The sequence below is a fragment of the Elgaria multicarinata genome, chromosome 10, assembly GCF_023053635.1.
Source record: "Elgaria multicarinata webbii isolate HBS135686 ecotype San Diego chromosome 10, rElgMul1.1.pri, whole genome shotgun sequence".
NCBI lineage: Eukaryota > Metazoa > Chordata > Lepidosauria > Squamata > Anguidae > Elgaria > Elgaria multicarinata.
Window position 1 is genome coordinate 51097781 of NC_086180.1, and position 17412 is coordinate 51115192.

General features: G+C 41.3%; 1 protein-coding gene across 1 annotated transcript in view; it reads right to left on the bottom strand.

The window, feature by feature from the left end:
• The window catches only part of DCHS2 (dachsous cadherin-related 2), a 115643-nt gene that overhangs the window by 25863 nt on the left and 72368 nt on the right, over positions 1 to 17412 (bottom strand). Inside the window, exons 8-13 of the mRNA XM_063135089.1 lie at positions 16193 to 16350; positions 13357 to 14197; positions 10139 to 10378; positions 4040 to 4174; positions 2953 to 3162; positions 273 to 1130 (exon numbers count right to left, since the gene is read on the bottom strand). Coding sequence (XP_062991159.1) covers positions 273 to 1130; positions 2953 to 3162; positions 4040 to 4174; positions 10139 to 10378; positions 13357 to 14197; positions 16193 to 16350 — 2442 coding nt within the window. The remainder of the gene's footprint in view (positions 1 to 272; positions 1131 to 2952; positions 3163 to 4039; positions 4175 to 10138; positions 10379 to 13356; positions 14198 to 16192; positions 16351 to 17412) is intronic.

Genomic DNA, 17412 nt, shown 5'->3' on the forward strand with positions numbered 1-17412 from the left:
TTTAAATTGTTATATACAACCCTGATGGGTTTATTTTAGCAAATAAGATAATATATAAATGTTAATTATTATTATTATTATTATTGTTATTATTAATAATGATGATGATGTAGGGGGAAATAGTTGTTTGGAAAAGTAAAACAGGTTCAAAGCCCCAAACTGTAACTTAATGTTGCATTTTCTGCAAGAAGCTCTTGGTGCCTTGTGATAGTCCGGAGGACACTGCTTTGGCTGAAGGACAGAAACCCAAGTTATGACTAGGTCTTACTCACCTATTTCACTATTTTCAGGAACAGCTGCTTCATACTGAATGTGGCTGAACGAAATCATCTCTGCTTGTGTTTCAGAGCTGATGGTCAAAAGAGCAGTGGCTGTTCTACCTGGGACCCCTCGGTCAGAAGCCGCTATCAGTAGCTGTGTAGAGAAGCCCTCATTAGGCACAGGTTCCTGGAGGAAGATTTCTCCTGTGTTTGGGTCCATCTTGAACATGGTTTCTGGCGTCACAAACCTAAAACTCACAGCTCCGTTTGGTCCTAGGTCTATGTCACTGGCTCTCACAGTAGCTATAGTCTGATTTATAGCTGCTTGAGAGGATACATAAGCTTTGACAGGATTCTGTAGGAAAAAAGGACTGTTGTCATTGACATCCTCAATATGCAAGACTACGGTAACGCTAGCGCTTCTTGGTCCCAGGATGCCAGAGTCTGTTGCCACAGCCTTAAATACATATTGAGATTTTTTCTCCCGGTCCAGTGGTTTAGTAGTAATGATAGCACCAGTAATCCTGTCAATGGCAAATGCTCCAAGGGTGCCATCAGTGAGAGAATACGTGACCTCCCCATTCGGACCCTCGTCTGCATCCATGGCAAACAGTTCAAGAACTGTTGATCCTTCTGCCACGTCTTCTCTTACAGTTGTTTGATAGGGGTTCCTTGCAAACAAGGGACTGTTGTCATTTTCATCCAGGACTGTGATCTGCAGTCTGGCCACAGAGCTTCTCGGTGGATAGCCCAGGTCGAAGCACTCAACCACCAGGGTAATGTTGCTGACCCTCTCTCTGTCTAAGCTGCAAGTGGTGAAGAGGTCTCCTGACGTTTTGTGCAATGCAAAGCATCCTCTAACATCTCCACCTTTCAAATGGAGCAAACAAGCAAACAAAAAATCAGCATGCCAGCTCCAACGCTCAACGCTCTCTTTATAGTGGGGACATGGGATGGGGGGACGACAACACCATCTCTCTGTCAAGAGCTGCAATCTGTTAGGGGCTGCATGCCAGCGGCGCATGGGTCCATACAGAAGTGGGCAGGGGGCCCCTTTCCCTCTTTTTCTGCCGTTCTGTTTTCTCTCTCGCGCCCATGCTTTCTTCCCTTCCCACTGGGCTGCTGCAGGAGATCCCTCTTTCCAGAGATCTGAAGTGCTTGCAGAGGGCTTTTGAAACTAGGCTGGGGGATGCACGAAACGCCCCAAGGCAGCAGGCTTCCCACCCTTGCTTTATCGGTCCACTCTGCTAACTGCAACAACTCAATCCACTGCACAGCAAACGTTTTTATACGTTTCCCCAAATTTTAAGAGAATTAAAATCTGCACTTCATTTAGATCAGTGGGAGCCAACGGATTCATTCAGTCAGCGGATCAGCATCATATCAATTTATAGAGCAACTATTCTCCCGGATGCTCTCTCATGGCCCTCTCCAAATCAGCCTTGTAAAATGTATTACTTCTAAGCAAGGTTCTTTTTCGTTTTTTCTCCTTTTTGGGGGGCCAATTTTAATAACACACAAAGGTGTCTAACAATAAATAGAGATACTTTGCCTTGCTCCTCTCTACAAAGTTTTCTATGAGAAAAACTGTCTGTTACTGTGATTTTAGATTGTAAGCCATAAGGCAGATTGTCTTGTTTTGTTTTATTCTGTACAGCGCCATGAACATGGATGGCACTCTATAAATAAATATTAATAATTATTAATAAGAAGAATTGAGTATCTCTAGCACTGCCCATAAAAATGAAAATGAATTGTAGAGCAAGGAATTCTGGAGAAATATGAAATAAGAATGTTGTCGATGAACAGAGAGAAGCGGCCGAGGACAGTCTGCTCTGACTGGCCCTGGCTCTTTAGAGTCTCAGGCAAAGGTCTTCCATGTCACCTGCTTAGTCCTTTTAACAGGAAATGCACAGGACCGAACCTGATGTATGCAAAGCATGCGACCCATCATTGAGCTCTTAATTTGTAACAGAAAAACCACAACAGAGATCCCAAATCCCAAATAGGTTCTCTTGGCAGACAAAGGACCATGAGTTAATAGAGCCACACATTTGGTTGCAGTGCTTATCAATGGTAGTTAAGAGAAATGCAGTGGAGGCTGGTGGATCTGATGTCAGTGGGGCTGTGAATCTGCTCTTGGCTTCAGCCAGAACTCTAAAGGAACTATCCAAGGTGTTGAATCTATTGGGGGATAGGGTTCAGTGCCTTGGATAAGTTCTTTAGAGTTCTGACTGAAACCCAGAGCAGATTCACAGCCCCACTGACATCAGGGCCACCTGCCTCCACTGTAGAAACGTTTCACCTGAGATATGAATGTATATGAACCAACATCCTGGACAAAATGTGTAAGAAATTATCTAATGCAGAATATCCTAAAGTATGAAGCAGACCACTAGTCCTAGGAATTAGATATTTAATTACATTTTCACGGATAGGCCCTTAGAAGTATGTCATGGGTTTCTATTTTCTAGAAGGGGAGAAACAGAGTTTCACTTTGAGTTAGCACAATACTTACAAGGCAGGCCTGTTTTCTGCATTGTAGGATATAATAATCTAGCTATATAAAGCCACAGTCAGATAAGCTCAATGTGCAAAAGAATACAAGTAATAAAATAAATGAAAAACTTTAAAGAGTAGGTTAAACAAAATCCGAAAATGTTAGTCTTGCAATCTTGGGTATTCACCTTACCAATGATTCGATATTGCACAGTTCCATTGTCGGCAGCATCCTGGTCTAGAGCCATCACAGTGAACACTGTTGAAGGCTCTTGGTTCTCCAAGATTTGAATCTCAGAAACTGGAAGGAGGAACTTGGGAGCATGGTCATTTTCATCCAGTACTCTGAAGACAACTGTTGCAGTATTGGATAAAATGGGAGTTCCACTGTCTCGGACCAGTACTGAATAAGGAAGCACATTTGAGAACTAATTTACAATAGCAAGATTACTTAAATTGCCTACCAAACCGTATCAGAATAGGAAGCTGTACAGAACATTCCTCCTAAGACTCAATGCAAATTTATGTCCCTGAGCATAATATGCTGCTTTTCTTTCATTGAATTAGGGATGAACGAATCTGTTAATTTCAATTTCTTTCCAGTTCTCATTTTTTCCAATCTTAAATTTGGCTCATCCTGGATTTTGTGATTTATTTATTTTTTAAAAAATTGCATGAAATTTCATAGATTTGGTGTGCAGTTCTGCCATTTTTGCATGCACTTTTCCTAATATAATTCATCTTTGGATGGATACTGTTTTACACTGTTGTTTTTATATTTTTGATGGTTTTAAATTTGTATACTTTTTAATGTTCATTGTTTTAACTTTTGTAAACCGCCCAGAGAGCTTCGGCTATGGGGCGGTATATAAATTTAATAAATAAATAAATAAATATTCTCATTAATATATACATTTTTTGTGTGAAATTCCTCCTACTATTCACATTTTTCTACACCTTTTTTTTTAACAGAAGAACTCAATTGCAAAATTTTAAAAATTGCTCATTTTGAAGGACAACTTATTCAGTATGCAAATTGGTTCAAAAATGCAAAATTAGGTAAGCTCGTATTAAAACGGAAAAGGAATTAATTTCTCCCCCATCCATACATTAAATTTGTTGACATAGGACACAGATAGCAGGTAACTCCATGCAAACTTCATTGAAATTTAATTTTTAAAACAATTATTTATTCACTTGCCAAAGCTGTGCAACACTCATTAAACTGAAGTAGAATGATGTAACACCAAAATCTCTATATAACATTTCAACTGTTTTACCTTTAATAGTGAAGATCTCTTGAGTCTCTCTGTCAAATGAGATGGCTGTTGTAATCTCTCCAGTATCTGAATTTATTTGAAACGTCTCATATCCAGGTCCTGGCAAAATTTCATACTGAAGTAGGGAATTGATTCCTTAAAATACAGAAGGGAATTCAATAAATTCTACATGTTTCAACTCCGATTTTAATCAGCCTGGCACTGCATTACTAGCTGTTTCCTGGGGAAAGTTTTGGTATGATGTTGACTGAGACGGAATTAATTATCACTTGTACAGAATTCCTAGGACATTATTTAATTTTTTAAAAACACATTGTGGCTTTAGAGAAGAACTTAAAGATAAGCATAATCTCAAATGTGAAAGTCTAGAGAGATTCTTCAGACCTGCCAAAGGCTTATGTGAATCTAGTGTGACTTTTTTCTTGGAACATTATGCTGCATTAGAAACCACTCTTGATTCTCCATGTACTGATCTACTGATAAGGGGTGGGGGTGGGAGAGCCCTGGGAACTAGAGCTAACGTCATAGTTCTCAGGAACGCAACCAAAATTACACAGTGAACAAGGCAGCGAGAGGTTGTGGTGTCATTACAAGATCAACAAGCCTCAGTAACCAGCACTTCTCAGTAGTCAGAAACTTGGTAAAAGTACCCAATGAGGAGAACACTTTCCTATTCGTCCCCTGACAAATTTAAGAGAATTAAAAGGAATCCATACAGCTCTAATTCATCTCTTAATTGTAGAGGGACTGTAGCTCTTTAGAAAAGCACAAGCTTTATATATAGAAGGTCCTTGACTCAATTCCCAACATCTCCAGTTAAAAAGGAGAGGTAGGGGATGATGTGAATGACTTATGTCTAAAGCCCTGTAAAGCTGCCCAGGGTCTTAGAATAGACAATATTGGGCTAGATCAACCTTCTCCGATCTAATGCCGTCCAGATGTTTTGAACTTCAACTCCCATCATCTCCAGCCAGCATGGCAAATGGTCAGGAATGCTGGGAGTTGCAGCCCCCCACAATGGTCTGATGCAGTATGAAATAGCTTCCTAAGTAATTTTGGACACCTCACATTGTGAATTTTTGCATTGTTCCAAATGCATGAAACAATAATGTTCTAAATACCCAGTTACACCATAAAGTAGTATCTCCAATCAAGAATGAGTTGATGCATTATCCATCTGCCTGGCCACCTGAGGGAGATGTGGTTCACTATTTGAGTATGCCATATTCTTGATCGTTATTCGTGCTCCTTACTTAGGGCTGAAGGAGCTGCAACAATATACTTTCGACGACATTCCACACTACTTTGTTATTGTGCAAGATCAATACTACACCTGAGTGTTTCAGGACAAAATGTGGCTTATGAGGTTTAGCAGCTGTTTCTTCCTTTCTACAGCCATAGGCTGTCTGTACATAGTGGGAAACCCGTCCTTTTGCTTCAGAATAAATTGTTCCCATATTTCTTGTGCTCTCAGTGCTCTCCTGAGGAAAGCATGGCATCATTTTCATAATGTGCTATATAGCAAAATAATTTGTGCTATTAGCTATAATGGAATTAATCCTATATTATGGACAAAGGACAGCAAGTATGTGTCCTGAATTGTTGTACATTATATTATTTGCAGTTACTCAGAAGTTTAATTTAGTCAGTCTCCTGCCTTTAAAAAAAAAAAAAAGCTAAGAACAGACAGTGTACTGTATCCACGGGGTTGACTTCACAGCACCAGGTTGGCGCCACGTCCCTCTTCAACCCCACGGTTTCCCTCTCCTGGGGCAGCGTCAGGTAATCCCGACGCCGAGGGAGCATGGGGTTTCTGGGAGGCCATCTGTGTCCTGGGGAAGGTGACCAATCACTGGTCACCTTCCACCAGGCTCCACCACCAGGTTGACCCCGGAGCAACGTTACAGTGCCATGTTGACGTCACTGCCTTTGAAAAAGTCTGGGTAAATCCCGACTTTTTCAAAACGCAGGGAAGCCCCACAGTGGCTACGAACCTGCGCTTGCATCATCTAACCGACGTGGTGCAGATCCACAGCCATCGTGGGGCTTTCCCTGCGTACAGTGTCAGTCAGAGATGACTGTTGGGGGCAGCCCCTACCCTACCTTCCCTGGGGCTACTTCCCTCAGGACCTGTATGTCCTGGCAACACGGAAGAGAAGCCCAGGCCAGAGGCCAGGGAGTTCCAATCGGCCTGAGAGAACTATATTCTGACGTGTGTCTTTTCGTTTTTTGGTAACTTTTGTTTGCTCCAGTATTTCAAAATTGTATGCTGCCTTGGATGCCTTGGCAAAAAGGCAGTATAGAAATGCATTCAATAAATCATAAATACATCACACTATAACTGGGAACCAAAGAGCCACTGAGGCCTGAACTGGAGTTTCCCTCTGAACTGGGGTTTCATAGAATCACACATTTGGAAGGGGCCATTTAGGCCATTGAGTTCAGTGCAGGAATCCAGTTTAAAGCATGCCTGACAGACAGCTGGGTAGTCTCTGCTTGAATATCTCCAGCGACAGAGAGCCCACCACCTCCCTAGGTAGTTGGTTCCATCGTCCGACTCGTCTGACCATTAGAATATTTTTCCTGAAGCTCAACTGTATTTCTTGTCCTACAGTCTTAGATGATAGAGAACAGGTTGCAGCCCTTGAAAAGAGCCAACTTATCCTCCTCAGTCTTCTCAAGGCTAAACATACCCAGTTCCTTCAATCTTTCCTTGTAAGACTTAGGCCTAATCTACACCAAGCAGGATATTGCACTATGAAAGCAGTATGAAAGTGGTATATAAAAGGCAGGCTGGTTTATGGCGGTATTGAAGTGCATAGACAACTGCTGGGGCCCATTGACACATACCATATACTGCGTTTATAGTACTATCTCCTGCTTGGTGTGGCTCCTGCATTTTATATACCACTTTCATACCACAATGTCCTGCTTGGTGTAGATTAGGCCTTAGTTTCTAGTCCTTTGATCATCTTTGTTGCCCTTCTCTGGTTCCCTGCCCCCCGCCTCCACTTGTGTTTTCTCCCCTCTGGAGAATTATCAGCTGTAACGCAGGAGCACTGAGCAGAAACACAGCCAGGAGACGGAGTTAAGCAGTGCCTTCCTAGCACTCTGATGCCATGTTTCTCGCCTGCCCAAGGGCCTCTACTTCCCTTGCTCGGCTCCGTCCATTTTCTTCTGCTGCCCCTTACGCCTGGAACGCTCTTCCAGAACATTTGAGAACTACAACTTCAATTGCAGCTTTTAAAGCTCAACTAAAACCTTTTCTTTTTCCTAAAGCTTTTAAAACTTGATGTTGTGCAGACTTTATACTGTTAGTTTTAACCTACCCTGTGCCTGCTTACCCTACCCTGTGCCTGTTTGCATTCTCTTCCCCTCCTTATTGTTTTACTATGATTTCATTAGATTGTAAGCCTATGCGGCAGAGTCTTGCTATTTACTGTTTTACGCTGTACAGCACCATGTACATTGATGGTGCTATATAAATAATAATAATAATAATAATAATAATAATAATAATAATAATAATAAATAACACTAGGTCTCTGCTCAAGATGTCTATGGGCTCATCTACACCAAGCAGGATATTCCACTATGAAAGTGGGATGAAAGCAGTATATAGAAGGAAGGAGCCACACTACTGCCTAAGTGCACTAACAACTGTTGGGGCCCATTGACACATACCATATACCGCTTTCATGCCACTTTCAGGGTGTTATATCCTGCTTGGTGTAGATGTGTCATGGGCCCCAACAGTTGTCAGTGCACTTCAATACCACTATAAAGCGGTAGTGTGGCTCCTGCCTTTTATATACCACTTTCATACTGCTTTCATACTGGAATATCCTGCTGGTGTAGATGAGCCCTATCACTCACAACAGGATGGGTTTAGCGGGGTTGGGGTAAAGTGCACTCTCCCGCAGGACCCATGGGGCAACTGGGTGCTTAGTGGAAGGTGAGTTTCCCCAAGGCAATTTTCAGCTGTGGGGGCACTCCCTATACAAGCTTAAGCTGATTAGGGGTAAGAACTGGGGCTCCTAACGGATGGTAGAAATAACTACAAAAACCCTGTTTTAAAATAGTAACAACATTTGTAAATAAGCTTTCTTGTTTTATTTATTTTTAAAAAAATACTATATATCTTTGTTTACTTTCCTGCTTCCTCTGATCTGTTTTGTCTCGTGCCTAATGATCAGCTACCTTAGAAGAAAAGATATGTTTTAAATAAAGGCGTGTAGTTTAATGGTAGCAGAAGAAGGGAAAGGAGGGATCGCCTAATGGTGAGTGGTGATTCTCCACATTTGGTAATAGGGGAGGAATTCCCCTAGAGTAGTGGCCCCCACCCTAAGGAGAGGTACTCCACAGAGCCAGAGAACGAGAGAGACAGACAGACAGACAGACAAAAGGATAGAGAGAAAAGCCAGAGTGTATAAAATACACACAGGATGCACATTCTTCCTTCCACACACACACACACACACACCACAGATAAAAGGGCACTAAATTTTTTGTGATTGCCCCCACCCACCCCTTCTTCACTTCAGCAGTCAATCTGTGGTGGCACTCAGGCCCATGGGCTCAAATATGTTGGAGAGGCCTGATGCGTAGTTTCAGACTAAGCCTGCAGTTTTTTGTGCTGCGCATAGAAGCCATTCTTCAAGGACTCTATAGGTTCTTTTCAGTTTTGGGAACAGCTTGTTGAATGGCGTAGGGAGGTGCAGAATGGCTTATGAAGACTATCAAATCCCACTTCTTACACACTGTACTCTGTTGTATTCAGGCCTTTTATCTTTTCAGTAGTGTTCCTCAGACTGCTGATGGTTAGCAGAAACATAAAGCAATGCAGCATGTTGGATTGGACCTTGAAGGATCGCCAAGTAGCTGCCCCCATTTAGATTCCATACTTGCATATAACTTACCTATCCAGGTCTATACATAAATTTGGCCCCCAAATTTATGGACCAGCAATGTCTGCTGGATTCACCTCCACAAGAGTTTTTTTAGTCTGATGTCTCTGCAAGCATACACACGAAAAAAATTGGATTTTTTTTCTGACATGGCAATTTTGGGGAATCCTATGAGCAAGTTCCTAGGTCTTTGTTGGGTTCTGCTAATGGTTTCACTCCAGATAAATCCAGGTAGACAACTAATTCCAACGTAATGTTTGCATGTGCATGCCTCTATGGGAATTATCTCCAAAGTATTCCTCCAGAGAAATAATAATAATGTTATTACATGAAGATTACTAAAAAAGAGTGGAGTAGTAAAGACCCAGAAAATATCTACCTTCTTGGATAGGTTGGCCCAGAATTATGATGTATTGAAACCTCTGCTCCCAAGCTTTAACAGACCAGCAGTTATTCTGCCACCACTGTGATTTTGCTCCCAGTTACGTAAACTTAAATCTCATCAAAATGGTGGGACATTAGCAAACGCAAGCTATGTCACAGCCTAGAAATGTTTGTAAAATTATCGTTCTGTTTCGGAGAAGTTCCACATGAGTTGACACCCTTTTCCTTTTGTTTTTAACTTTAGCATTTTTAGAGAACTTAAAATACAAAGGAAGCCTTCTTGTGGTTGCATTTTGTGTTAAAAATATTCATGTTGCCTGTAGTTTACAATCTCTTTTCAGCTCTAGTGAAAAACAACAATGCTGGAATTACAGTGCCCCACTCTGGCCAGCTGAGACTAATGCAAGTTTGCAATTATTATTAACCTGTCCTTTCTGTTGAATCACTTTTTAAAAAGATGCTTAGCCATTAGATTAGTACTGTGCTCTTCTAACAGTAAAGGGCACAGTTATCACAAATCCAACGTAGTTCAATGAGAGTCCATTGCTGTGGGCATTCAATCTACCCAAATCTTACTGATTATTTATTTATTTATTACATTTATATCCCACCTTTTTTCCTCCAAGGAACCCAAGGCAGCGTACATAATCCACCTGTCCATTTTATCGTCACAACAACCCTGAGAGGTAGGTTGGGCTGAGAGTCTGTGACTGGCCCAAAGTCACCCAGAGGGTTTCTATGGTGGAGTGAGGACTAGAACTTGGATCTCCTGACTTCTTGGCGGGGGGGAGGGTAGAAAGCAAGTTACCTGAATCTTTATCTGTGGCTTCAACTTTAAGAACAACCCTTCCTGGATCTTTATTTTCACAGATGGAAGCTTCGTATAAGGCTTTTGTAAACATGGGTGGCTCATCATTGACATCAAGGACAATTATTGTCAGACTCTGAGTTGCAGACAAGGCTGGAGTGCCGTCATCAAGGGCCACAACAGTCAAGTTGTAATATTCTTGACATTCACGGTCTAAGGCAAAGGTCGTGGTTAGCAGCCCTGTTGTAAGAGAAGAAACGGTCACATGGATATTATTTGCTCTTGATGCAGTTGCTGTTCTGATAATGTGTTACTACTGCTCGGTTCAGATCCCATGCCAAATCCATGGTTTGTTCTAACCACAGCTCAGAAGCCAAACCATGGTTTAAGAGCCCAAAGCACTGACAACACATGATTGTGTAATGTATCATGCAAAGATCATTCTACAGACTCAAAGAAAAGAACCCTTCGAAGGGTTTGTTTGCCTTTTCTTCAGAATGAAATCTTCCTTCTACAAGACAGTCACCTTCATTTTGCACCCACGCTCATTCTGGCTAATTAAATCACAGTTCTGTCAGGGCTTGTTATCCCTGGGTTAACGAAGCAATGAACACTTCACTTGTGAGGATTATGTACCCATGACAATAAAGGAGGTTGTGGTGCTGTCCCCATTGAAAAAATCATCTTTGAACGCCTCATATTTAACAATTATTCCTCAGTGTCAAATATTCCTTGGGTCGGGGGAGACGTTTAAGCATGTGATGGCAATGCAACTGGAGGAATTTTTTGATGAAACTGATTATCTAGATCCTTTCCAGTCAGACTGGAAACTGACTTGATCAGCACAGTCTATGACTTGTGTTAGGAAATGGACAGGAAGAGTGTGATCCTGGACATCTCAGAGGAGCTCAGTACCACCAACCATAGGATCTTTCTGTAATGCCTCATAGGAATGGGCACAGGGGGCGCTATGTGACTGGTTCTGCTCATGGTGGTGCTGGGGGGGGGCATTACTCTCCCCTTTAGTCTGAGGTCTATTGGGTTACATAGGGTTCTATCTTGTTCGCTGTGCTGTTCAACAACTACATGAAACTCTTGGTAAATCATCCAGAGGGTTGGGGCTGCAGATGATACTCATCTCTCTCTCTCTGTCTCTCTCTCATTTACATTTGGTCCTAGGGAGGTAGTTTGAATGTGACAGAGTGGATGAGACAAAACAGGCTAAAACTTAATCCTGACAAGATAGGTACAGTTTGTACACTCACGGTTGGGTATTTAGCCTGTCTTGGATAGGATTTATACTCTTCCTAGCAAATTATGTTAATAGATCCTCAGGTGGCATCACTGGTGAGGGTCCTCCCCCACCCCACCCCAATTTCTGTTGGTACATTAACTACAATCCTTCCTGATGAAGGCAAACCCCACCACAGTAATATATGCCCTAGTGACCTCCAGATTGGATTACTGTAACATGCTTTACATGGGGCTGCACTTGAAAAATATCTGGAAATTTCAACTGATACAAAAAGCTGCTGCTAGGCTGTTGACTGGTGGGAGGCACTCTAAATATGACAATTATTTTGTCTGAGTTGGCAGTATGTTTCCAGGCTCGATTCAAGGCGCTAGTTTTAACCTATAAAGCCTTAACAATTTGAGACCTGGATACCGGACGGTATGTTCCTCCCCTCATGCTTTGTCAACATCTCAGGCACTGCTTCATTATTCCTTGGCCATCCGTTGCAATGCACATGGCAACTAGCAGGGCCCTTACGGTCGTGGCACCAAGTGAGATCCATCACACCCTGACATTGCAGTCTTTTAGGCACCTGGTTAAAACATGGCTGTTAGCAAAAGCATTCAGCTGAACGTTTCAAGTCTAGTGTTTAATGCTATTCCCTTATAATGGTTGCTATGTTTTTATATCTTTTTTTAAAAAAAAACTTTTTATGTACAAGGTTGCTCTTATTTTTAAAGTATTATTTCATGAGTTGCTTTGCATCCATTCGGGAGGGGGGAATGGAATATAAGCTTCTTAAATAATACTTTTTAAAAATTCTCCATGACAGCAGGGAATATGTCACCTTGGGAGAAGATACCTCTGTCACATCCCTGAAGGCCTTCAACCACATACCTGTCTGCCTCCCTCAACTTCCCCAGGGCAGCTACCTTGGCCTCATGGGAACAAGCGTGTGCGCGCTGAGCAGACAGATAGTTGCACCTGCGAGATGCTCAATTAGAACATTCATTTAGACTGTCTTTTAATATTTCATGCTGGAGATGCAGCATGCTTACAGTATTTCCCTAAAGCACCTTTGCTCTATGTGATGGTTCTCCTTGTGGCTTCGTTGGCATGGAGTGCCTTCTACCAACTCCGTTTGGTGGCCCAGCTATGCCCCTATCTGGACAGGGATAACCTAGCTTCAGTCGTCCACGTTCTGGTAACCTCCAGATTAGATTGCTGCAATGGACTCTACGTGGGGCAGCCTTTGAAGATGGTTCGGAAGCTGCAGCTTGTGCAAAATGCAGCGGCCAGATTGATAACTGGAACCAGAAGGTTCGAACATATAACACCAATTTTGGCCCACTTGCACTGGCTGCCTATATGTTTCCAAGCCCACAGCTTTGGACCACAATACCCGATGGAACGCCTCTCCCAACATGAACCTACCCGTACACTGCGCTCAACATCTAAGGTTCTCCTCCGAGTGCCTACTCCAAGGGAAGCTCGGAGGATGCAACAAGGGAGAGGGTCTTTTCAGTGGCGGCCCCCAATTATGGAATGATCTCCCTGATGAGACTCACCTGGGGCCAACATTGTTATCTTTTCGGTACCAGGTCAAGACTTTTCTCTTCTCCCAGGCATTTAACAACATATGCTACGTTTGTTTTTTAATGGACCCCAGAACTGTTTTATTTATTTATTTATTTATTTCATTTTATATACCGCCCCACAGCCGAAGCTTTCTGGGCGAATACTGTTGTTTTATACTGTCGCTTTTATATTTTTGATGGTTTTAAATTTTGTATATTTTTTAATGTTCACTGTTTTTAACTTTTGTAAACCACTCAGAGAGCTTCGGCTATGGGGCGGTATATAAATTTAATAAATAAATAAATAAAATTAAAAATGTCTGTGTCGGATAGCTCAAACAAAAGATGAAATTACTGTAATCACCGGTGTAACTTCAATGGAGTCATCTTAGTCCTTTTTATCTTACCTGTAGTTTTGTCTATTACAAATGAATGGTCTTCATTGCTCGAAAGAAGATGGTATGTAACTTGTCCATTTCTCCCTTGGTCTGGATCCTGTGCAACAATGTGATGCACTAGAGAGCCTATCTCTGCATCCTCTCTAACGTAGGAAAGAGGAGATGAAACAAAGCTAGGGTAGTTATCATTGACGTCCAAGATGACAATTTTTGCTGTCAGTGAACTCTGCCTGCGATCAGTCAAATTTACAGCCTGATCTGCCACCAACACTGTCAGGATAACAGACTGAGTCATCTCTCGGTCGACGGGAATTGCTGTAATTAAGCTACCATAAGAAGGGTGGATGAGAAATGGATTTTCAGTGAAGTTGTTCCTGCTTATAGAATACTGAAGATTGCTGTTTAAGAAACTGCCATCTCCATCTCTGGCATTAAACGTATACACCAAAGTGCCAATGGGAACGTTTTCCTCTATCCCAATCACAACAAAGTTGTTCCGGAAAGAAGGCGAGTGCTCATTTTGATCTTCGATATCAATACTGAGGAAAACAGTATGGTTCTGTGGAGAGCTATTCAGGTCATCATTCACCAGAACTCTGAAGAAATAGTGAGCTGTTGTTTCATAATCGAGTTCCTTGGAAAGAAAGAGGTCACCAGTAGCACCGTCAATTTCAAACGGAACATCAGAATCTTCTTCAGAGATGCTAAAATGCTGATTTCCGTTGGAATACGGGGGCTGGCCAGGCCGTTTTAGAGTGCCCAGGATTTGAGCAGGCCTCAAATTTTCTGGTATGACAAAATGTCTGATGTTCTGGGAAGAAAAGGATCTCCCTTTGGGAAGTGGGATTACCTAAAACAAAAACAAAAAGGCTTAAAAATGTTTTACTCTATTACTGTTGGCATTTCTTTACTATATTCTATGTTTTCTAGGTGAGGATATTAATTATTCACAGTTTGAGCACATGCACTTCAGTTCATGCTAATATGCCTCAGATTCAACAGAAAGAGCAAGTGTCTATCCACATTCCTCAGTCTCAGCAGTTTCATTCCCAGTAGCCTAAAGAGCCCACAACATTTGACAAATCGTTTAATCTGTCAATTGATTTTGCAGAACAGTCTTTAAATAACAGCAGAAATTGCTCTGGTACAAATCTTTATAATAGTCTGGAAGTGCTTCCAAGAATCATGATTCACAAGCTACTAATCAGGGGGAAACTAGAAGATTTGTTAAAGCTAAGTAAAAGTGCCTTTTTATTGGCAATGTTAGTGTCAGGAGCCTTCTCAGAAATATTTAGCTGGTAAATAAAAGTCTTGAAGGTGGCCCATAATAGAGGAAGTAATATTCTAGAAAGGAGGGCATGAAAAAAAGGAAAGTGGCAAAACGAAAAAGGTGCAAATTTTCTTAATACAATGCAATGTTACACAAATGCTATCTCATTAAGGGATATAATATAATATAGTCCTCTTGCTATTAAGCTGCAATTAAGGAGACTTGCTCACACTTCAAAGGTATGGCCCCTCTAACATGGGTGTGAGAAAGTTTCTTTAAATGAAGCTAAATTGGTAGTGCTAAATTATATCCCCTGATAAAGCAGTATTTGTGGTTTGAAACAAACCAGGTTAAATCATCTTCAACAAGACCTGCATTAAAGAATGTTATGCCTTTGCAGTTTGCCACTTTTCTTTGGTTTGTCTGTTTATAATGGAGCACGCCAACAACTATGATGCTAAGTTGGCGCATTCAGAAAAACAATCATAGGACATAGGAGAATCCCAAAGTTAATCCCAAAATTAAGAGGGCAGTTAGCCTCTCTGATCAGGCCAGCCGGGTCAGACACATGAACACTCTGATAAAGATACATAAGTATCCAGAATTCAATCCATTCTAACCTAGCGCACATAGGGCCCATTGAAATCAATAGGATTATGTCATTGATACCTTTTCATATTGGTTTTAATTGGATCTAAGGGCAACCTGCTTAGTTTGAATCCAACCCATATACAATCAATATAGCAATCTTTCCTAGTCTCTCAGTTATGTTTTCAGGTTGCCTGCTCATTTATTTATTGATTGATTGATTTATTACATTTTTATACCGCCCAATAGCCGAAGCTCTCTGGGCGGTTCACAAAAATTAAAACCACAGTAAAACACCCAACAGTTTAAAACACAATTACGAAATACAGTATAAAAAGCGCAACCAGGATAAAACCACACAGCAAAGTTGATATAGGATTAAAATACAGAGTTAAAACAGTAAAATTTAAATTTAAGTTAAAATTAAGTGTTAAAATACTGAGTGAATAAAAAGGTATTCAGCTGGCGACGAAAGCAGTACAGTGTAGGCGCCAGGCGGACCTCTCTGGGGAGCTCGTTCTACAACCGGGGTGCCACAGCGGAGAAAGCCCTCCTCCTAGTAGCCACCTGCCTCACTTCCTTTGGCAGGGGCTCATGGAGAAGGCCCCCTGTAGATGATCTTAAGGTCCGGGTAGGTACATATGGGAGGAGGCGTTCCTTCAGATAACCTGGCCCCAAACCGTTTAGGGCTTTAAATGTTAATACCAGAAATGTTAATTTCTCCTTCGTTTCATTTCTCTTTAAGTATATTGCCTTTTTCTCTCTTGCTCATAGCTTCCTTTTCAGGAAGCAGAAATAACAAATGTTCAAGCCAAAATTTGCAGCTCCTATATTTCAATTCAGATAAAACATTTTCTTTGTTTACAATCTACTGGCGCAGCAGAAAAAATATTTAAGTGGAAGCAGGGCGCTCCAGGCATGTTTGTGGTGGTGTCTCTTGCTCAAGATACCTGACCTCAAGAAAGCAATGAACAATTAGGCCAATACCTCAATGTCGATGACTGTTTGTCCTTGAAGAGGAGGGACTCCCTGATCAGCTGCAGTGACTACCATCCGGTACTTTGAACGCCAACTATATAAAAGAGCTTCAGTGGTTCTTAATTCACCCGTATTGCTGTCAATCTGAAAGTGACCTAAACTTTCCCCTAGAAGGGATACATCACCATTAATACACCAGCATGTGAGGAAAGTGCTGTGTAAACAACATTCTGAAGAACAAATCTAAGTGCTGCATGGGGGCTGACAGTCTGCCTCCTGTGGACGGCCCCATTCTCATGTTCTACTTGTGCAAGGAGGTTCTCAGTTTGCTTTGTTTTAACCCTTTATGCTTAACTGTTAAATGAGAGAGTAGGATCAAAATGAGAGTAGAATGAGAGAGTGAGTAGGATCAAAACTTGTGTGAGGTAAAGTCCACTTATACAATGGGGCTTTCTGGCCCTCTATTTCCCACTGTAGCATCCAGTGATTCCCCACCAAAGTTTCTTCTGTTTTCTAATACTTTATTTTAATGTTTCTCATTTAAGTAGATAACATTGTGCAACATGCGATTTCAATAAGCAATGGTTGCATTCTGAAGATAGAACAAATTGGTTATGCTGCATAACTATCAACCAAAAAGATAGAATACAGAGAATACTAGAAAAGCGACATTTCCCTGTTCGTCATTTTTAAACTACAATATAAATGCACATTTGTGTACTTATGTACTGTGAAACAAGATGATAAAATGTTGAGTGGAAACTTGGCATGCAGCCTATTTAAAAATGGCTGTTCTTGACATTGTCTTTGAAATGATTTCAAGTGGGAAACTGTCAATCAGAGCAAAACAAAAACCAAAAAAAACCTGAAAAAATACATATTTTAATACAACTATTCTGTGTTATGAATTATTTTACAACAATTCCCAAATATGAATGCTGCTCTGTTAATGGGTTTCATGAATAGGATACTGATGTCATCCAACTCCTACATTTCTCCTCCATTATGCCAAGGAACAATTCCAGCTCCCCATCATTGTCATAATAATTCATCAAGTAAACATGAGTATTCATAAAAGCATGCACACATGCACACAAATAAATTATATAAACCCAGGAGCAATTCTTGACAGAAAATCCACATTAACAACAAGCAATGGGAGACAGAAAACCAAGTTTAGCATTCTCTGAACGTTGAATCTGAAAGGCAGTGAGCTGAACTCTCTAAAA